Here is a 22498-nt window from a genome sequence, read left to right on the forward strand (position 1 = left end):
GAATAGAGACGACAAATGGCAACTCAGAGAAAAAAGAAACAGACGTCGGTGAGAATGGCAGATTAGGGGTTGAAGAAAGGTCTCCGATTTCTCAATTTCTAAACATCGGGTTTCTCTCAAAAGTGAAATTAGGATTTGTCTATTGGAATCTGTATCAAGAGCAAGTCGATTGATTTTTAAAATAAGAGCCAAAAAATATTTAATTGGTTTGAAAGATATTTTTGATTTAAAATGGAATAGTTAAATCAGTATTGTTTGGTTAGAGGTAAACAAAATAGAAAGACATCGATTTTTGGTCTGGTTAGAGAGTTGATGAAATCCACTTACACACAAAGAGAAGGATATGTTAGTTATTTCGTTAGGAGAAAATGTGCTTTGAAACACAAGTGACTTAAAGTATAATTGATAAAGAGGAAAGTGTCCGTAAAGAGTAATATTCTCTTGATTAATAGCGAGATAGCAAGTGTGAAAGTAATTTAAATTAATATATGAATTATAGTGATATAACCTTTGACATTGAGTCGATCATGCAAATTATTTAGATTATTTAAGTAGCGTAAAACGTTCTGCCAAAACAAATAATCATTGCACATTTTCCAAGCACTACTTCATCAAGATATTCCACAAATCTATAATAATTAAATCGAACCTAATATTCCCCAAAAAAAAACCTAATATTGCATCTGTTTCACAATGATCCATATTCTACCAAAAAACATTGTTTCAAAAGGTACATTTTTTTGCTTTTTCAATGTACTATTTAATGAAAAATTATAAATTTCAAAAAAATAATGGTGTTTATTGGATTTATATTGACTAAAAGTTATGGAAAATGATTATTTATAAAAAATAATGCATTTACAATTAAAATTTAATGTGGTTTTTAATATATGTGAAAAATCCAAAATCTATATCTATCTATCTATTTATTATTAAAAAAAAACAAAATATATATATATATCTATTTTAAACGGTGGAAATAGTATTTAACAAGCAAAAATAGTAACTAACATGACAAAAATAAAACTTTTTCCTCACGACTTGGTTTCGATTATATGGTAATAAAATTGTCTGCTAATTGGCTCAACTAAATCTTGAGATCCTTTAATGCTTTCTTCAATTATGTAGCTGCTACCAAACTTTAAGAAACCCCCCACTTGTGCAGCCTAATCATTTAAAAAATGTCAAGTTTTGATTAAAAGTACAGAAATATTAATTTTCCGCATGATGCGTCCGTCTCTATATAAATGTAAAGCCTTCCCCATACCAAAAACCAGATCACAGAAAATGGGTAGTCAACAAAGGAGTTTAGCTTTCATTTCTCTAGCTTTTCTCTTCATCAATTGCTCTTCTGCTGAGTTCCTGATTCAACAGGTCACGCAAGGGACAGGGACTGAGAACAACAGTTCTTACAGCCTCGAAGCAAATCTTGGTTAGCTTGTTGTCTGAACCGTTTTTATTTTGGATTTTCTTGATAAGATCATGAGACTCCATACTTGTTGTTGACAGGAGTGACAAGAGTGTTGAGAGACGAGCGACCATCGAGTAAGATAGTGACAATAGCCGGCTACTCCGTGATTAAGGGAAGAGGCGAGCCCTACGAGTCCTCTGTTTTCGAAGCTGCTGGTTACAAATGGTAAAAGATCTTGACATTCTTTTCATTTAATTTAGCTTATTTATTATTGAGATTATTTCATGAAATAAATAAATCAGGAGATTAGTTTTGTACGTGGTTGGTAATGCTAACGATGGTGGAGCTGGCTATATATCCCTTTACGCGAGAATCGAAGAGACTGAATCTCTTCCCAGTGGCTGGGAAGTCAATGTTGATCTCAAACTCTTTGTCCACAATCCAAAGCTGAACAAGTACTTGATCGTCACAGGTATATATATTGATAGATCCTAAGATTTATGGGGCTTAAAGTAATTACCTATTAAGGGTTAAATGATTAAAACATATATGCTTTTAATTAATTTATGGCAGAATAATTTATACATATTAATTAATTAAATTTTGGGGGCCGATGCAAATGTTTAATCGATATGCCCATGATCGGTCCTTGATATATTGTCATCATTCGGACCTCCTTTGGATTTTCATACTTTGCTTGCTACATCTATTTGGAAGTTGTTAACTTAGTATGGATTAGTTTATAAACCTGAGTTGATTGTGGATCGTAGATGGAGCGGTGAAGCGATACAACGCAGGGAAAAAAGAGTGGGGATTCGGACAATTGATTGCTCTTTCAACATTCGAGAACACCAACGAAGGATACATTGTGCAAGACACTTGTTCTTTTGGTGCAGAAATTCTCATCGTTAAACCGGCCCTGGTACAAGAGAAAGTCACATTCATATCAAACCCTCCAGACAATGTGTTTACTTGGAAGATACTTCATTTCTCCAACTTGGAAGATAAATTCTACTATTCTGCCGATTTTCTCGTTGGAGACAGATACTGGTTAGTACTCGATCTCAGAGCATGCAACTGACATCGAATTCATGCAGTGAGCAAGTGTAGTAACCAATGTTCTAAAAATTGCTAGACCAATGATTAACGCCTAGACAAGTGTTTTGGTACCATCTAAACCATTTTTTTGTAAAAAAAAGTTTTTTAAAAAATATTTTGTTTATGACTTATTTGCCGTATAAGCAACTGTGTATGCCGATTTTAAGAACATTGGTAATAGCTACCATTCTTTTGGTTAATGTATAATCAGGAGATTAGGGTTTAATCCGAAAGGAGACGGAGGAGGAAGACCATATGCACTTCCAATCTTCTTATTTGCTCAAGGCCATGGGCCAAACGCAGTCGCTACAAACACTTGGGGAGCGGTTAATCTGCGGTTAAAGAATCAGCGAAGCACCAACCATAGACAAATATATTGTAAGAAAACCTAACAAAATAGAATGTTACTCTCCAAGAAAAAAAAATATTAGTGAAACTAATAGTTGATATAAATTTATTTTTCAGCTGCAGCTTGGTACCCTATTCGAAGCGATTATGGTGTGGGAGTAAACAATATCATATTGTTAGCAGATTTAAACGATGCATCCAAAGGGTATTTGGTGAATGATGCTATTATCTTTGAAGCTGAAATGGTTAAGGTCTCTGTGACCAACATCGTCTCTGTTTAATGATCTATAACTTGTTTTGTCATGGATCAAACAAACTCTATGAATAAAGAGAGGCGTGTAATGAGTTTGTAATAAGATGAAGTTGTCAATGCTTGTGATGTAATCTTCATTTATGTTCTTCGTGTTTTGTTGTGTACTTTTTTATCAATTGAAATGAAACTATCTTGGTTTTTAAGTTTTTATCAAGATGTTGGGAAAAAATGGAGTGTTTAATTAGTTTATATAGATAACACCAACTAATTTGAAAACTAAGTTTTTTTTTAAAAAAAATTGGCCCCTTAGAAATAAGAGAACACATAGCCAAATGACTTGTTATATATACACCTTCTATTTGTCGTTTCCTGATACATCTTCTCTTATCTTTTCTAGTTTTGCGTTATTATGGTAACATCGAAGCTGATACTTGACATATTCAAACAAGCATAAACAGGAATAGTAAAAAATGTGTATTAAAATTGTAACGCCCCGACCGCCCACGGCTAATGGGCCACCCACGCCCGCTCTCTCGGCCCGTGGGCCCCATCCCATCTGACGGTCGGTCGTTAATTTTTCAAAGCTCGAAATCATTGTTTACTGACCCTGCAATCACCACCCGACCTTTCCCCGTGCTTTGGCCTCACTCGCACGCTATCGCGAATCACTTCCCGATAGGTCACCCATCCTTCCACTACTCCAGCTCAAGCACGCTTAACTCTGGAGTTCTTTCAGGATGTGCTCCGGAAAAGGTAAGTCAACTTTGGTGACATAGGTAGCCAAATCAATTCTCTTATGCCTTTTCACATATCACAACTCGGGATGTTACAATTCACCCCCTCTCAAAGAACGCAACGCCCTCGTTGCGCCCCAGGACAGGTCTCAAGACGCCTCTCAGGTCAGAACTGAGACGGCTAACCAGCTCTGATACCACTTGTAACGCCCCGACCGCCCACGGCTAATGGGCCAGTAACAATAACTCATAACAAAATAGCCCATAAGCACAAATCCACTCACCCAAAACCCAAATAAAAATCCGAATAAAAAGTCCAGTAGCACCAATCCGTCCAAATAATATATACTCGTCTGTCTCACCTGAAATAGGGAAGAAAGAGGGGTGAGCAACTGGGGAGTCACTCAGTGAGGTATGTGATGCTAAACCCGAAGTTCATTGACTTGGACATAGCACTCCGAATAAATATAATTTAATACTAATACATAACAAACACGGCACCTAAAGTACCCAAAGATCAAACAATGGCCCTAGCGACCGGCCCACTAACAGGCCCAAACCCACCGAATATATGCTCGGCAACACACGCCCGGAGACGATTTATCGACCAACAGCTACGATCAACCGGTCGACTAAAGCTGACCGTAACCAACACAAAACCCGGCCTACAGATAAAACTCTCTGTACCCGGCAAAATCCCATACACAATCATAATAAATAAATATTATATTAATAATGTTATAATATATCAGTTCTAAAATGAGACAATCAAAGTTGAACCATCTTGACCCTTATATCCGGTTTAAGCAAATAATCTAAACTATCAAGCAGACTCCAATCAGACATCGGACTGACTCAATTCACAGAGACGGATACATATTAGAACTAAATTATGTTTATTCGAAATCATATGCCGTGTACGAGAAATTACGAAAATAACCCTCACTTTTGCCAAGAACTAAGAACGGATCGGGTGACTTGGTTACCAAGAAAACTAAGATTCCACCATGCATCTCGATCTCACCAATGACACAACATACCGAGAAGCAAAAGAAGCAAAACAACGAGACACTATTAAAAATATAATTATCCTAGGGTTCAGTTAAGAACCTTGGAAAACAAGAAAACAATAATAACGCACTTAAACCTTCATCACGTTCTCTCCATCACCAACCCGTATGTAACGTCACGAGGATGAAGCTATGGCCCTTCTAACCACGTCTTATCTCCTAAGACCAAGAGCTCACGCCCGTGTGTGGATCCGTGCCGGTGGCGTCAAGATGCGATGACTCCTCTTCTCCACGTCTAATCCTCTTGGCTCCATTAATGTCACCAGCAACAACATCAAAGGTGGATTCTGACGGCAAGGCTCCTCATCCGATGATGTATGAAGACTCCGGTGGTGAAGAACGATGGTTGCGGCAACTAACGAGTTATGACAGTGGCTTTCTTCTTTTGATCGCCATTTAAGGAGATGGGTGCGGCTAGGGTAGGGAAGAGGGAGGAGATGCATACGCATTAAATATATGTACGCACGGTTTGGTTAAACCAAAGGAATAAAATTGGTTTGGTCCAATTTAATTAAAGAGAAAACCAAATCAACTCCGGTTAAGAAAATCGGATCGTTACAATTCTTCCCCACTTAACTGGAATTCGTCCCCGAATTCAAATGTTGAGTCAGCTGTCCATTTCCATACAAAAAAAGTTCTGAATTGTCCAACAAACTGATCTTCATTCCTTGAACATTTTTAACTTGCTGATCCATAATCTCCAATGGTTGACTGGGTGCAGGCAAAATTTTAACAAAGTCCATTGGCGTCTGATGCAGAATGAGCTCTGGCTCTTGCACGACCTTTCTCAAAACCGATACATGGACTATGTCATAGAAGTCTGATAACTCTGTGATAAACTCAAACAACAAGTACTGATACAATCTGTTTCAAAATAAGATATGGTCACATATATCTTGGTTTGAAATTATTATTATTTTTTTTTTTTTTTTTTTTTTGGCGTCCGAAACTTGTATCCCCTCAGAAAATTTCTCAGTTCAAGTACACTACATTAACTGTATTTCTTTTTATATCTTCAGCTTCCTTTAAACCATTGATTGTTACATATTATAGTGCTTCCCCACTATGGTCCATCATAGTATGTGTGTGAATGATCTCCCATAAAGAGTTTCCTCAAGTGATATATGGATGTCCGAGTGACAACTGTTAATGTACATGAACTATTCCAATAGTAGATGCTTTCCTCAATATTTTTTTTTCCTTGTAAGCTAAGCACATCCTGAATTTTGCCTCTCGAGTTTGACTTAGCAAGACGGTCCATAATCGCTCATACATTATTTTTTTCATGAAACTTTCCTTCCACAGTCCTATAAGGAAACCCACTTTACATTATCCCATTTCCATTATGGAAGAAGTAGATTGGGTGATAATTCCATATATTTGATGTTTTGTTTTTATATGACATGGCAACAAGATGTAGCTCTATCCTTCTTTTTGCTAATGATGGTAACACTTCAGATCTCAGTACCTCTTAGGTGTCGACCACTCTAAATTTATAATACTCTTTTATGAATATACAACAACTCCTGCTTCTGAAACATGTGACCCAAAAATCCAATGTTTTTCCTCTGCGAGAAACGGCTAGCAACCAACTAATGCTCTCCAAGAATAAATGAAGATGTAGTCGATGAAGTCAATCATGCACTTATCCAAGTGCTCACAAAAGACATCATTCATAAGTTTCTTGAATGCTTCCAGTGCATTAAAAATCCAAAAGATACACCACAAACTCATAATGTTAATAACGTGTATGGAATCCGCATTCCGTAAATACTCCTTAGCTATAGCAGTCTGATGGTACCCTTGTTCAAGTCTCTGCAGATGATACAAACCCTAAAACTCCCATTTTTCTTCGTCACAAATAATGCTGGTGCTTCTTATGGTGAAGTAATAGGTCCCCTGAAACCCTAATCAGATAGTTCCTCCACTTGCTGGTGCTAGACGGTATGGAGCTCGTGTAATTGGTGCTGTCCATACTTCCAAATCAATTGTAAGAGTGTCTCCTCTGGCTAGTAATGACCCTTTTAAGCCCTCAAATATATCCTCATACTCTACAATAACTTGAAAATCCTGCAGCTCATGCTGTCCATCATCCTCAACCATCAAAATGGTCGCCAACAATGCATTTGCTCCTCTATCCAATAACTCTTCAAAATGAATGCAATAAAACTCTACTCTGCTCCAGGAATATGAACTTTTGTTCTTGGAAAAATAATCACCACTTGATGTCATGACAATGAATCCATCTCAAGAATGACATCGTAAAAAAACTCAGCTCCACCTCTGACGAATATCTGAATAACTTGATCTCTCCAAGTACAACTAGTACAACTCGACGATTAAAATAAATAAAAAAAATAGCTCCCAACGTCCTGTGGCAGCTGTCTGAACTAACACATCTCTGAAACGATCAATATAATCAAAAACCTGGCAAACATGCCAAGTGTAACTCCAATATCAACACAACGCAACCGGCGCACCCCCAGTCTAAAGCGATCCCCCACGAGTTTCAAACAAAGCGTACATCCAAAGAACCCAACATACTCGTACACAAAAACCACATGCCAGCCAATGGCTCATACCTCAAATCACACAACACATACGTCAGAAACTCGTGGGCGATGGCTTGAAAATGGGTGGTGGCTGAAACGTCACATGTCCGCTCTTGAAAAACCTCGAAATAATGACTAAAGAAACTGACAAACCTCTGAGCAATCTGACAAACTGACATCACTCATCTGCTGAAAATCTGGATAGAACTTTGTTATCCGAAGGGTGAATGACGATGATTTTACTCATCGGCATAAAAAAGAGACAATTGAATTAGTAACCACTAGACAGAATGGTGCTAAAAGAATTTCCAAAAACCTCTTTTTATAATTACTATTTATTATATATATTTTTTGAAAACATTGAAAACCGAATCCCCTAATCGCCATCCCGGGACAGAACCGGGACGAAACCTCGCTCTGATACCACTTGTAACGCCCCGACCGCCCACGGCTAATGGGCCACCCACGCCCGCTCTCTCGGCCCGTGGGCCCCATCCCATCTGACGGTCGGTCGTTAATTTTTCAAAGCTCGAAATCATTGTTTACTGACCCTGCAATCACCACCCGACCTTTCCCCGTGCTTTGGCCTCACTCGCACGCTATCGCGAATCACTTCCCGATAGGTCACCCATCCTTCCACTACTCCAGCTCAAGCACGCTTAACTCTGGAGTTCTTTCAGGATGTGCTCCGGAAAAGGTAAGTCAACTTTGGTGACATAGGTAGCCAAATCAATTCTCTTATGCCTTTTCACATATCACAACTCGGGATGTTACAAAAATATTCTTTTCTTCTTATAATTTTTAAAAAATATATTTACTTCTGTAACGTGGCTTTCTATATAACAGTTCTTACAACCTCGGGGCAAATTTTGGCACGCTTGCTGTTTGAACACGTTTTTCTTTACTAAAAACCGAAACCCTTTCTTTTGTTGATTTCTTAGGAAAATTTCTTGAAAATGGCAAGAATGTTGAGAGAAGAGCGACCATCGAATAAGATAGTGACAATTGATAGCTTCTCCTTGATTAAGGAGAGATTTGAACCCTACGAGTCTTCTGTTTTTGAGGCCTCTGGATAAAAATGGTTAGTTCTTTTCTCACTATTTCATTTGTATTTTTTAAAAGTTATAATAGGTCCATGGATCAAATCAGGAGGTTGATTTTGAACGTGACGGGTAATAAAACCGATGGAGGAAATAATCATATATCACTTTACGTAAGAATCGAAGATACAAACCCTCTTCCAAAGGGTTGGGAAGTCAAGTTGATCTCAAACTCTTTGTCTACAATCATAAGCAACACAAGTATACTTGACTGTTACAGGTACGTATGTATATGGATTTTTACAAGATATATTGGCCAACACTAACTCCATGGACTGCGCTACTTTTATTTGGCAATTGTATATATATTTCAAATACTAATCTAATTTTCTCATGATTGTGATTTTTGAATTGTAGATGGAACAGTGAAAAGATACAAGGATGCCAACAAAGAGTGGGGATTCAGACAAATGATTCCCCTTGCAACATTCTACAACACGAACGAAGGTTACATCATGCAAGATACTTGTTCTTTTGGTGCTGGGATCTTCATCGTTAATCCTACTCATCAACAGGAGAAAGTCACATTCATGCCAAACCCTCCAAACACGAGTGAAGGTGTGGGCTGAGATGAATTTTATACTAATTTGCCTATTGATTTTTATAATCATCATTTGATTGTTTTATGTTAAATCTTGAAGGTATAAAGTGGTAAGATGGTTCAATACAATTATGCTAATTTTTGTGATATATATATATATATATATATAGATTGAAGACTATAACCATTGATTGTGCACAAAAAGGTATATAACCATTGATTAAAAAAGTTCTAAGTCTGCGAAACAATGTTTTTACTTGGAAGATTCTTCACTTCTCTATCCTGGAAGATAAATTCTACTACTCTGATGATTTTCTCGTTGGAGACAGATACTGGTTAGAACTTTTCTCATCGTATTGCTGTTATGTATACTAATATATTGCATATTATGGATCTCTTCAGATTGATTATCCATATTAATTTCAACATCTGTAATATGTGTTCTTTTTGCTACGGGTAATGTGACTTCTTCTATGGTCAAGTGTAATAACGGGTTTGGTTGGTGTATAATCAGTAGATTAGGATTTAACCCGAAAGGGGATGGAGGAGGAAGACCACATGCACTTCCACTCTTCCTATTTGCTCAAGAGTTTAAGCCAAACGCAGTTGCTACAAACACTTGGGGAGCATTTAATTTGCGGTTAAAGAATCAACGTAGCTCCAACCATAGAAAATTATATTGTAAGGAAGCTAACCAAAAGAAAATAAGAAATAGTGACTGAAATTAATAATTGATATAAATATATTAATGCTTTGTGTGCGTGGGTGAATGAATGCAGCTGCAGCATGGTACCCGATTCGAAGCGGTTACGGCGTAGGAGTGAACAATATCATACAGTTTACAGATTTAAAGGATGCGTCGAAAGGATATTTGGTAAATGATGCTATTATCTTTGAGGCTGAAATGGTCAAGGTCTCTGTGACCAACATCATTTCCGCTTAAACATCTTTATGTCTTGATCATAGTGATCATACATTGTGAATATATAGACGTTTAATGGGTTTGTAATAATAAGAAGCAGTTGATGTTTGTGTTAATGTAATCGTTATCTCTGATAATTATTTTCTCTGGTTTGTTATCACTAATAAAATGAAACTATCTATGTAGTATATTTTCAATGAAAATTTACCATTACAAAATAAGTACTAACTAAATCGTTAATGAACACTTTTCTTTTTATTATTGACGGTCTAATTTTTTTGAATCAATTAAAAAAAGAACAATACCGTAGAAAGGAGAAATCATAACAGAAACATTTTTGGACATATAACAAAAACTTAATTGCAATATATATATATAATCCTAATTAATAAGCAAAATTTTCAAAGAGACAAGAGACAAGGAGAGCCACAACAGCTGCCGCCACATGTGGGATAGAAGCAGCGTGGCTAGGAGATGGACCAGGGACTCCGGCTGCAGGAATCGTAGTAGTCGACGGAGGAGAAGAGGGGGAAGAGGAATCCGAGGAGATCGGTGGATCAGATAGTGGCGTTGAGGAGGTGGGGTGAATGACGTTGAGGTCGAGCTTCTGACCGGCTTGACAATGGCCAGGAACGCCGCAGAAGAAGAAATGGTGGCCGTGGTTGGTGAGTGTGATTGAGTCATTGCCTGTGGTGAAGGTGGAGATTGGCTTTGAGTTGTTGCAGCTTCTGTACATTGCGTGCGTCACTCTCATCACGTTGTGGAATTGTGGGTTGTATTGAAACACTGTCATAATCACGATTAGTTTCATTTTACACATATTTTCATAAAATTTAATAACACTTTATATGCGGGCATACAATTATAATAAAGAGAGCATATTATTCTCTCTGTTTTTCCATTCTATTCTTACTACTATACTATAGTGTATTCTCCTTTTTTTTTTTTTTTATCTTTTCCATATTCACATAAGGACAATGATATTCACGATAAGTCACAATGTAAGGGTACTTTTACTTTCCAACTAAAGCTTACGCACTTAAGAATTAAGGACCCACTTTCCGACATAAGTAAAACGAAACATTACATTTAGATCAAGATCTGCTCATCTTAATGTGTTAAGAAAATTAAGGAACTCACAGACAGTATCGCCAATGTGGAAAGTTTTGGTTGAAGCCCATAGCTTATAATCTACGTTAGCTATGGTTGTCCAGCCTGCTGAGTCGCCGACTTTATACACCGCTGCTTCGCTCAGCCGTAGCATTACCACCATACATGCCAAAACTACCACTATCCTTGCCGTCATTCTTTCAAATCTTCTTCTTCAATCTCTGGTTGAGAGCCCTACACGGTTTTCTTCTTTAGTTTCTTTCTTTCTCTTTTTTTTTGTATGTATATGTATATACAATGAGGTATGAAACTAGAAGCGATTTGCACTAGTGTATATGTATGAGGAGGCCACTTCATTTGTTTTTGGTTAGTTGGCTAATTTGGAGAAAGGAGTGGCTAAAAAGCAAATACCGACAAAGATTGCTTACTTGTTTATCTTTTATGTGTTGGATATATTTAAATCCAACACTGACTTGAAAATATAAAGATTATATATAACTTAAATATATTATTTTTGTGCAAACATTTGTAGTCTCACATAGTAAAACGATTACTTACATAGAACCATTATGTGGAGAAATGATATTAGAAACCTCACATCAACAATAAATTGGGATTAAATCTGATTTGACTCATAAAGAATAAGATCTACTCATTAATTTACTATTGAATATTTCTGTTTTGATTTGAAAATTGGGAAATTTGCACTTTATAGATTAAATGATTAAGAGATAAAAAAGAAACATACACACGAATTGTTGTAAAAAAAAACATACACACAAACATAACTATAAATTTAACTTTTATATGTTGTAAAGTAAGTTTTCATATTGTTTAAAGTTTGGAAGTCTTGTAAGGAAAGAATGCTGAGTTGGTTGGTACGCTAATTTAAATCATCTTTTAATAATTCTACTTCGCAGTTACTCTTCCTCCTACATCTTGATAACCAGATTTCTTTACTAATTTATATTGTATTTTTGATATGTATATTATTAGGCCCCAAAATGATTAAAAAGTATATGCTTAATTTTTCAAGCCTCATGAATTTGATGGCCGTTCCTGCCTGAGAAGCATGCATGTAGCTTCATTTGCCGTTTTGAAACTTTGTTCCTTCAAATTGTATGCGTCCTATATCTGCGTGAAATCATAGTGACTAAGTTACTAACATAGTAACATATGACTCTAACCGGTGACCAATAAAAACAATAGGAACAACTAGAAAATGAATGAAAAGGAAAAAAATAATAGGAATATTGTTCCTTACTGTTCTTTCCCGAATTTCATAAGGAACATATTTCTTCTTTGATTCTTTAAATTAAAAGGAATGAGAAGGAATACTGAAGAAAAAATATTCCTTATAAATGATATCGGATTTAAGGAATGAAGAGGAATTGATTATTCTCATTCCTTATAAATGATGTCAAATTTAAGGAATAAAGAGGAATTAGTCATTCCTACTCATTCCTTTGGTCACCAGAACCAGTTAGAGCCGTAGTGTAACACACACTAAGGATCAGACAAACCTTAGCCCTTACGTACATTCAGGCCCGACTCAAAACGTTAGTGAAATTTGTGCTATATAAAAAATTTCTCTTAATATTAAGAGCATCCTTATTGGAGTCTTTCCACAAAATCCCCAAATTTTTTTTTTTTTTTTGATCATGAAACTGCAAGGGCTGTCCCTTATATAAGGTTTTTCTTCCACTTTCTGTCTTGGTCTTCTTTCCTTTTCCTTTAAGGGATGTCCTTAAGGCATCCCAATAATGATGGTCTAATGGTTGATTTAAAAATTTGGACCCTTGATTTTAAAATTTCAGGAATTTTGGACTCTAAAACAATAAAAATTTTGGTGAAAAGATGTGGTCCCTGTGCTCTTGCACCTTGGGCACTACCCCAAAGCCGGCACTGCGTACATTGCTCTCTTTCAGATCAGCTGTTGAACCACGGTTACCATCAGCACTGGTCCATGCATTTCACCATTTGAGTGCTGCAACACAAAAAAAACGATTGAAGCAAAAGAAAAATGAGTACATATTACAAAACAACGAGAAAACAAGGCAAAAAAAAAAAAAACAAGCCGATACTGACTCTCCATCTCTCGCTTTCGCCTCTTTCTTCTGAGGTTGAGAAGCCCAGCCCAAAAGCCCATTCACGTTTATATATGTTAAAAACCCATAAATAGCCTAGTAATTTTTCTAACCAATTAAGACTTAACCAGCTTAGAGCATGTTTATCGGTGCGATCCCTTAGTGGGTGCTTAATGAATTTTTAAATATTAAAGTTGAGTTGGGGTCAAAAAGAAAAGAACTAAACTATGAGGACTGGATGTGCAAAATAGCCAAATATGACCATTGATGTTTCACGAGTCTTTCTGATGCGACGGTTTTTCGACAGGCGAACTTGATTCCAACGATGAGCAGCACCACAGAGATGAACTGACGATACCTAAACTGAAGTGGAGGAGAGCTGAGGCGGAGGAGAGCTGACGACGTCGATGATTCAAGAACTGTGCGGTGGAAGAGACCTGAGAAATTGGGGAATTGATGATTGGAGCATCCGAAAAGGGAGAAACAACCAACCATGGTCTCCAATCTTGAGATGCAGAGCGGCTTCATGGCGTCGAGGAGTCGTCAAGGTGACGAGGATTCGCCGTTTCGCAACCGAGAGAAGAGAGGAAAACGATGAAAGACGACCCTGCTCCTCAAGCCAATCTGATTGTGCCACGTACCCGCTAAGGAACGTGCCTTCGATACCTAAATTAGAGGACGTGCCTTGCTTAATTGTCTTTTTTCCAATTATTTTAATTGCCAATTTGGCTAAACAACCCCTCTAAGGAACGCTGATAAACATGCTCTTAGTAATATATACACAATCAAAAATAGGATGGACAGACCATGTATCCAGGGTATATTAGGATACCCGGATTCGGATCCGAATCCGCCAGATCTTTAAAGTTATTATCCGGATCCGGATTCGTGCTTTCTAGTATCCGGACTAAAATCCGAATATCCGCGGGTACCCGAACATTTTTTTAAAAAAATTAAAATTAAATTAAAAGTTAACTATTTATTTAGTCTATTTAAAATTATTTAAAAAAATAAATTGAAAAACTATTAAAAATTTAGTATTTTATATATAAACTATATATGATGTACATATATAAATATAATTATATTTAAAATATTTAAAAATATATATAGGTATGGATCCGGATCCGGATACCCGGACCTACAATTTCATTACCCGGATCCGTATCCGGATCCGATGGATCCTTAATAACATCATCCGGATGCGGATCCAGACTCCCCGGATACCTGTTTTTAGGACCGGATCGGACCGGATACCGGATCAGATTACGGATCCGGATTTTAATTCCAGGCCTACTAAAAAATCATAACTATAGTGATTTATTTTATTTTATTTTGGTGAAATGTTAAAAGCATAGTTGATGTCAACATATATATATATATATATATATATATATATATATATTTTAAACTATAAACTATCATAACACCAAAATCGCATAATATAATAAAGTAGTGTTAAAAATTTTCAGAAAATAATAGCCTATTAACATTTATTTTATAATTGATTAATCATCGCCTCATTGATTTTTGGGGAATTTTCAAAAATACCACTTTGAAGGTATCATTATTCATCTTTACCACTACTAAGTACACATTTTCAAAATACCTTATTTATTAAAATGTTAAAGACTCTTATATCTTTGTTTTTATATGCTTTTCAAAATTTTAATCCAAATTCTAAATCCTAAACTCCCAATTCTAAACCCTAAACCCTAAATCTTCAACTCTAAACCCTAAACCCTAAACTATATACCCTAAATTCAATATCCTAACCCTAAACCCTGAAACCTCAACTATAAACCCTAAATCCTCAACTCTAAACCCTAAACTTTATACCATAAACCCTAAAACATCAAATCTAAACCTAAAACATAAATCTAAACCCTAAATCCTAAACGTTCAAATCTAAACCCTTCATTAAAGTAGTGGTAAAAGTGGTTAGTGTAAACATGAAAAGTGGTACTATGAAAATGGTATTTTTGACAATTTCTCTTGATTTAAGTGTATTAAAAAAATCTATAAATATTAAGAATTTTTTTATGACATGTTTAGGCAATTTCCAGAGAAAATTGTTAATGGCGCATTTTTTAACACTCGAAGAAGGCTGACAAAAATCTCTTATCGTTGTCGTCTGTGCAACAACTCCAATGGAGAGCATTGCAGCCCCGTTACAGCTCTCCCTTCACCTTCATCACCACGAGAAACTCCTCTCCTCCTCCTACTCTCTTCCTAAACTCCTTCACTTCACTCCACAGTATTCCACCAATCAGATCCACTCAGAAACTCTCGTCGTCGTCTCACCTGCTTTGCTTCTTCCTCCTCCTCCTCCTCACCCACCATGTAAAGTCTCTTCCTTTTCTATCAAAAATCCTTTTTTTTTTTCTTTTCTAAATTTCAAATTTCGAAAACTTTGACCCGACCCAGTGAGGAGCAAACCCGGAAGAACAAGGACGTGTCGGAAGGAGCGAAAGTGAAGCTGAAAGTGAGGCTCAACCACCAAGTCGCGTTCGGCGAGCACGTGGCGATGTTCGGATCAGCCGAAGAGATCGGCTCATGGAAGGAGAAGTCTCCTCTCGACTGGACCGAGAGCGGATGGGTAAGCGAGCTCGAGCTCACCGGAGAGGCCAGGAGGCTCTCGAGTTCAAGTTCGTCGTCGTGAGACACGACGGCTCGCTCTCTTGGGAGTCCGGTCACAATCGTGTCCTCAGGCTTCCCGAGTCAGGAAGAGCTTTCTCCGTCGTCTGCCACTGGGATGCTACTGGAGAGGCCCTTGATGTCGTCGTCGTCCCTCAGGAGGAGGAAGAAGTGGAGGTTCGGAAGAGCAACGTTGGGTGGGGAGTGGCGAGGGAAAGAGGCTTCCTTTATGAGTTCTAATGAGCATGGAAGCAGAGAAGTTGGGAGGAGTTGGGATGCTAGTGGGCTTGAAGGCCCGGCTCTGAAGATGGTGGAAGGTGATCGCAACTCTAGGAACTGGTGGAGAAAGGTAAGTTAAAAAAGCAATGTTCAATAAATCGCTAGGAGGTGGTTAGGCGTCTTATAGACATTATTGTTTAGGTAGACGCATAGACTGATTAACCGAATTGTTGACTAGGCGCCGCCTAGACCGATTTTTAAGCTTTCACTTCTTGGATGAAACATCTCTTATTTGTTGAATCTGTTCATGTGTTCAAGCTTGAAATGGTACGGGAGGTTATCGTTGGAGTGTTGAGAGGGAGGAAAGATTGAAGGCGCTTGTATTCTCAGCAGTTTACTTGAAGGTTTCTCCTTTGTAGCCTTATCTATCTTCTCTCATGTATCTGGGAGCTCACCTTGTTTTGTCTTATGCAGTGGATAAACACAGGTCAAATTCCATGTTTTGAAGATGGAGGGCATCACCGTCCCAACCGGCATGCTGAGATCTCCAGGCTTATATTCCGTGAGCTGGAGAACATTTGCAGCAAGAAAGATGCTACACCAGAGGTGACACACAATTTTTTTAACCGTCTAAGTTTGACTGAGTTGTAAGTAACTTCTACGTTTTTGTTTGGTACTAGGAAGTGCTTGTTGCTAGGAAAATCCATCCGTGTTTGCCATCTTTCAAAGCAGAGTTTACTGCATCAGTCCCTCTAACTAGAATCAGAGACATCGCCCATCGCAATGACATTCCTCATGATCTCAAGGTACTAATAATACTCGCTTTTACCTGTTACTGTCATAGTACTATTCATGTTAACACATCTTTGTTACAGCAAGAGATCAAGCACACCATACAAAACAAGCTTCACCGGAACGCGGGTCCAGAAGATCTAATTGCAACAGAAGCAATGCTTGAGAGAATCACTGAGACCCCAGGCAAATACAGTGGAGACTTTGTGGAGCAGTTCAAAATATTCCATAATGAGCTTAAGGATTTCTTTAATGCTGGAAGGTAGTATCAAATACTCTAATTCTTTTATCAATAGGAAGGTAATAAGCGCCATTTTAATCTTGTTGCAGCCTCACTGAACAACTTGATTCTATGAAAATATCTATGGATGAGAGAGGTCTTTCTGCTCTCAATTTGTTTTTTGAATGTAAAGAGGTAAGCGCTCTCACTGTATTGAGTCCATAGAATCACATCAATGCAAAGTCTTGACTGCATAAATTCTATATTTACCACAGCGCCTTGACGCATCAGGAGAATCAACCAATGTTTTGGAGTTGATTAAAACTATGCATTCTCTGGCTTCTCTAAGAGAAACGATTGTTAAGGAACTTAACAGCGGCTTGCGTAACGATGCTCCTGATACTGCCATTGCAATGCGCCAGAAGGTGAGTTTCTTTTTTAAAACTCAACTCAGCATTATTAATGTTGCAGTTTGTTTGTTTTATATTGTTTGCTACCTTTGAATAGTGGCGCCTTTGTGAGATTGGTCTGGAGGACTACTTTTTTGTTCTACTAAGCAGGTCTGCTTAAGATTTTTTTAATTTCTTTTGTGATTTATTTCTCTGCCTCACTGTCTTGTCAATGGTTTTTGAGTAGATTCCTCAACGCTCTTGAAACTGTGGGAGGAGCTGTTCAACTGGCGAAAGATGTGGATTCAAAAGATGTTTCCTCGTGGAATGATCCTCTAGATGCTTTGGTCTTGGGTGTTCACCAAGTAGGTCTATCTGGTTGGAAGCAAGAAGAATGTTTAGCCATTGGAAATGAACTACTAGCGTGGCGAGAGAGAGGCTTACCTGAGAAAGAAGGTTACTTCCCTTCTCTCACTCTTTCTATATTACTCTTCCTGCTCATTTTTTTTTTATCATGTAGGGGAAGAGAATGGAAAAACCATTTGGGCAATGAGGCTGAAAGCAACACTTGATCGAGCACGGAGATTAACATCAGAATATTCTGATTTACTTCTTCAAATATTCCCTCCTAATGTTGAGGTACTCACTATCACATGCCTTACATTGTTTTGTTCCACCAGAAAAAAAACATTAGACCAAATCATCACTCTGCTTCGAATCTAAATAAAACTTGCTTCTCATTTCAGATATTAGGAAGAGCTCTAGGCATTCCAGAGAACAGTGTCAAGACATATACAGAAGCTGAGATTCGTGCTGGGTAAGTCTGTACTTAAGCCTTACAAGCAACCTCAAGAAATCATTTGAGAATGTTATCTTTCTGTATATTCCTCTGACCATACTTGTGGTTCTGCCGCACAGTATAATTTTCCAGGTTTCAAAGCTCTGCACTGTTCTTCTAAAAGCTGTAAGAAATGCACTTGGTTCTGAGGGATGGGACGTCATTGTACCTGGATCCACTTCTGGGACATTAGTTCAGGTACATAAAGAAGGCAAATGAATATAGAGCTTACTTCATACGCACAACTTTTACTGATATTTGCAAATGCATAAAACAATTTACTTTGTGGCTGCAGGTTGATAGCATTGTGCCAGGTTCGTTACCATCAACTGAAGGTGGTCCCATTATTCTATTGGTCAACAAAGCTGATGGCGATGAAGAGGTTTTTTTTGACCCCCAACATTCATTCAACCTCACTGTGATTCGTTACATCACACTTAACTTGTAACATGCTTTGACACAGGTAAGTGCTGCTAATGGGAACATAGCTGGAGTCATGCTTCTCCAGGAACTGCCTCACTTGTCTCACCTTGGCGTTAGAGCCCGGCAGGCAAATAACCTTTTTTTTTTTCTTTTCTTTTTTTTCATTTTCTGAAATATCTACTAAAGAAGTGCAATGTTCTGACACTCTTCATTTCACACAGGAGAAAATAGTCTTTGTGACATGTGATGACGATGAAAAGGTGGCTGGTATACGGCGACTTGTGGGAAAATATGTGAGGTAAAAGTTCATCTGACGTTATAATGTGGAAATAGTCTCTAATGTTGTTTATAATGTGAACCTTAACAGTTTGGAAGCATCTCCAAGCCATGTGAATCTGAAACCTTCAACTGAAGAAGAGAGGAGTCATACTCCCAAATCCAATGCTACTACCAAGAAAAGTGTATCTGTGGAAGATTCAAAGCCTGTATCCTCATCTTCTGAGAGCCTCCTTTACTCATCTAAGGTCCAACTTTTGATATCACTCTGGCTCTCCTGCACTGATCACATACTGATTGGTATAAAACGTTAGTACACAGGATATACCTAGTGGAGGAATCATAGAACTTGCTGATTCAGATGCATCAACATCTGGTTCAAAAGCTGCTGCATGTGGTCTTCTTGCATCTCTAGCAGCAGCCTCTACTAGAGGTAAAACTAGGCTTCCCCGGTTTGTGTAGTTCGGCTCTAGTAGTCCAGTTTTTTGGTCAGTTCGGTTCATCATAAATCTTACGGTTTGGTTCAGTATTTGGTTAGTTTGTTTTTTGCAAATCCTACCAATTTTTTTTTTATTTTGGTTATATTTGGTCTAGTTTTGTTAATATTTCGAATAAATTTGGTTAAGTTTGGTTAGATCAGGTTAGTTCGATTTGAAATTTGGTTAGTTTGGTTCATGTTTTTGGTATGGTTTGGTTATAATTTTTTCAAAGAAAAACTTTTACCGAAAATCAAACTTTTTTAGAAAACCTACCGATCCTAACCGTACTAACCAGAAATTTTGGTTCGGTTCGGTTCAAAATCCCAGCCTTAGTAAAAGTTTTTGACTGAAAAAATATCTGATCTCTCTCTCTCAATTGCTGTTTGGTTTTATAATGAATCTGCAGTGCATAGCGAACATGGAGTTCCAGCATCATTCAAGGTTCCAACCGGAGTTGTCATACCTTTTGGCTCCATGGAGTTAGCCTTAAAGCAAAGCAGTTCAGAAGAAAAGTTCACATCTCTGCTAGAAAAGTTAGAAACCGCCGCACCTGAAGACGGTGAGCTAGACATCATATGTGATCAGATCAACGAAGTGATGAAGTCACTGCAAGTTCCCAAAGAAACAATCAACACCATTAGCAAAGCCTTTCCCAAAGACGCTCGTCTCATCGTTCGTTCAAGCGCCAACGTTGAGGACTTAGCAGGAATGTCAGCAGCGGGACTGTACGAATCAATCCCCAACGTGAGTCCATCAGACCCTTCGGTCTTCTCTGCTTCCGTTTGCCGAGTTTGGGGTTCTCTCTACACGAGGAGAGCTGTTCTAAGCCGTAGAGCCGCTGGTGTCTCTCAGAGAGAAGCTTCGATGGCGGTTCTCGTTCAAGAAATGCTTTCTCCTGACTTATCTTTCGTCCTCCACACGGTGAGTCCTTCTGATCCAGGCAGTAGTAACCTCGTGGAAGCTGAGATTGCTCCTGGTTTGGGTGAGACTTTAGCTTCGGGGACGAGAGGAACACCGTGGAGACTCGCTTCGGGTAAGCTTGATGGGATTGTGAAGACGTTAGCGTTTGCTAACTTCAGTGAAGAGCTTCTTGTGTCAGGGAAAGGTTCTGCTGATGGCAAATACGTTCGGTTAACCGTTGACTATAGCAAGAAACGGTTAACGGTTGACTCGGTGTTTAGACAGAAACTTGGTCAGAGACTCGGTTCGGTTGGTTTCTTCTTGGAAAGGAACTTTGGTTGTGCACAAGACGTTGAAGGTTGTTTGGTTGGTGAAGATGTTTACATTGTTCAGTCAAGGCCACAACCTCTGTAAAAATCTTTTTTTTTTTACTTTTATATAAAATAATAAAAAATGTCAGAAATCAATTCGGCCTTTGCGTATGTTTAATAATGAGATGTATATTTACTATACATTTTTGAAATCATGTTTGCGGAGTTATCAGATTTTAAATTATTAACTTAACTAATAAATATATTTGAGGAAAAGATACAATCTGTAGAAGATTTTGTTATATCATTCTTTCAATGTTTTGTTAAAAAGTAATACGTAGATATTTAATAATCTCAGAACTTTCAATGAATTTTAGAATTTTTCTTCTTTTATGGAGATTACAACTGAATCAAAAGTTAATCATATAATATGATATGTATTGCTAAAATTAGCAGGAAACATCTCTAAAATTGATTATTTGCTATTCATGTCTCTTACTCACATGGTGTTTTGGCTAATTAATATCTCAAGAGATTGACATTTATTGATCTAAATCTAAACCCTAAGTATCATGAAAAAGTTAAAGGATCTTGATCAATCTTGGTGTAATAAAAAATGGAAAATACCACTAGATCTCCTCAGAATCCAAAACACAATCTAGATGATCCTGTTTTTGTGTTATATAACAACTGGTCTTCTCCTTTTAATTAGAGACTGCAACGAGTTTTTGAGTTTCTGTCACAAACATATTTTCTTAGAAGTTTTTTTTGCGATGGCTGGTGAAGTTCCAAATTTGGCAGAGTCGAAGTTAACAGCTTTGGTCGTCGATGACAACTTCGTAAACCAAAGCATACATCACAAACTGTTGGACCGTCTAGGGATTAAAAACGACGTGGTTTGTAATGGTCAAGAAGCTGTGGATGTTCATTGTTCCGGTAGAAACTATGATCTCATTCTCATGGACATGGACATGCCCATCATGAACGGTATTCAGGTATATTCATTCATACTTCAAGCATTAAATTTAAATCCCATCCATAATAAAGAAGCCGTAGGAAACTGATCTACTTAATGTTTTTATTAGTGTTTTTAAAATTCGGCTTAGATAGCACATAAAACAGCAAATTAGTCATAAGCGAATTGATTTTTTCACAAGGATTTTAAGAAAATCGATCTATGCTGTGCTTAGGCGTCAGTTTACGCACTAATCCCATATAAAACCTCTAATTGATGCTTAACAATTTCTAACATTGATTTTTATTATTTCCGAAAACCGCATATGGTCTATATATGTAACTAATTGATTGTTTCTTTTATTGAATAAAAAATTGTATTAGGCGACAAAGAGACTAAGAGAGATGGGGATAGAGAGCAAGATAGCAGGAGTAACAACTAGAGCTGAGGAAGAAGAGGTGAAAGAATTTATGGAAGCTGGACTTAATGACTTTCAAGAGAAACCTCTCACCATCTCTAAACTTGTTTCTATTCTTCATAATCTTGATTTTTATGTCCAAGCCTAGTTAATAATGTTTATTTGTTAACCTTCAGTTTGTGACATATAGTTTTGAATATCCGTACAATAATAGGAATTGCCAATACCAAGTCGATAAAGCTTCCGACAAGTCAAGCTTTGTTTACATAATACTTGTTTGATGTTTTAGGTTTATGATCCAAATATATCATCATGCATCATATATCACGAGATCATCACCTCTGTCATTTTTTAGATGTTAACAAATCAAGATGCTTCATGGGAATCAGTGATATGTGTCACGTGAGTAGACCTA

At 37.5% G+C, this 22498-nt stretch overlaps 4 protein-coding genes and 1 pseudogene across 4 annotated transcripts; 4 read left to right on the forward strand and 1 right to left on the reverse strand.

The window, feature by feature from the left end:
* Positions 1-1265: 1265 nt before the first annotated feature.
* Positions 1266-3320, forward strand: LOC108806404 (uncharacterized). Its single transcript, XM_018578510.2, has 6 exons — positions 1266-1432; positions 1510-1636; positions 1714-1883; positions 2182-2461; positions 2721-2887; positions 2975-3320. The coding sequence occupies exons 1-6, from the start codon at positions 1288-1290 to the stop codon at positions 3136-3138; spliced, it is 1053 nt and encodes a 350-aa protein (XP_018434012.2). The 5' UTR covers positions 1266-1287; the 3' UTR covers positions 3139-3320.
* Positions 3321-8431: 5111 nt separating this feature from the next.
* On the forward strand, positions 8432-10050 carry LOC108810665 (uncharacterized; annotated as a pseudogene).
* A 212-nt stretch (positions 10051-10262) lies between these two features.
* LOC108809354 (mavicyanin) lies at positions 10263-11470 on the reverse strand. The gene is made up of 2 exons (XM_018581499.2): positions 11170-11470; positions 10263-10815 (listed from the first exon to the last, which is right to left on the reverse strand). The coding sequence occupies exons 1-2, from the start codon at positions 11333-11335 to the stop codon at positions 10415-10417; spliced, it is 567 nt and encodes a 188-aa protein (XP_018437001.1). The 5' UTR covers positions 11336-11470; the 3' UTR covers positions 10263-10414.
* A 3992-nt stretch (positions 11471-15462) lies between these two features.
* LOC108812926 (phosphoglucan, water dikinase, chloroplastic) lies at positions 15463-20954 on the forward strand (the record flags this gene model as incomplete). The annotated part of the gene is given in 22 exon segments (XM_018585324.2): positions 15463-15569; positions 15654-15849; positions 15852-16052; positions 16054-16212; positions 16401-16428; positions 16431-16486; positions 16557-16688; positions 16763-16888; positions 16958-17136; positions 17205-17289; positions 17370-17519; positions 17602-17654; positions 17731-17939; positions 18004-18122; positions 18230-18300; positions 18402-18519; positions 18617-18703; positions 18785-18871; positions 18966-19042; positions 19112-19268; positions 19342-19453; positions 19906-20954. Coding segments are annotated over 22 exon segments (3417 nt in total), but the record flags the coding sequence as incomplete, so codon positions are not given.
* A 331-nt stretch (positions 20955-21285) lies between these two features.
* LOC108807877 (two-component response regulator 24-like) lies at positions 21286-22231 on the forward strand. The gene is made up of 2 exons (XM_018580108.2): positions 21286-21705; positions 22049-22231. The coding sequence occupies exons 1-2, from the start codon at positions 21373-21375 to the stop codon at positions 22229-22231; spliced, it is 516 nt and encodes a 171-aa protein (XP_018435610.2). The 5' UTR covers positions 21286-21372.
* The last annotated feature ends 267 nt before the right edge of the window (positions 22232-22498 follow it).

This window comes from Raphanus sativus, unplaced genomic scaffold, assembly GCF_000801105.2.
Source record: "Raphanus sativus cultivar WK10039 unplaced genomic scaffold, ASM80110v3 Scaffold0239, whole genome shotgun sequence".
Classification (NCBI taxonomy): domain Eukaryota; kingdom Viridiplantae; phylum Streptophyta; class Magnoliopsida; order Brassicales; family Brassicaceae; genus Raphanus; species Raphanus sativus.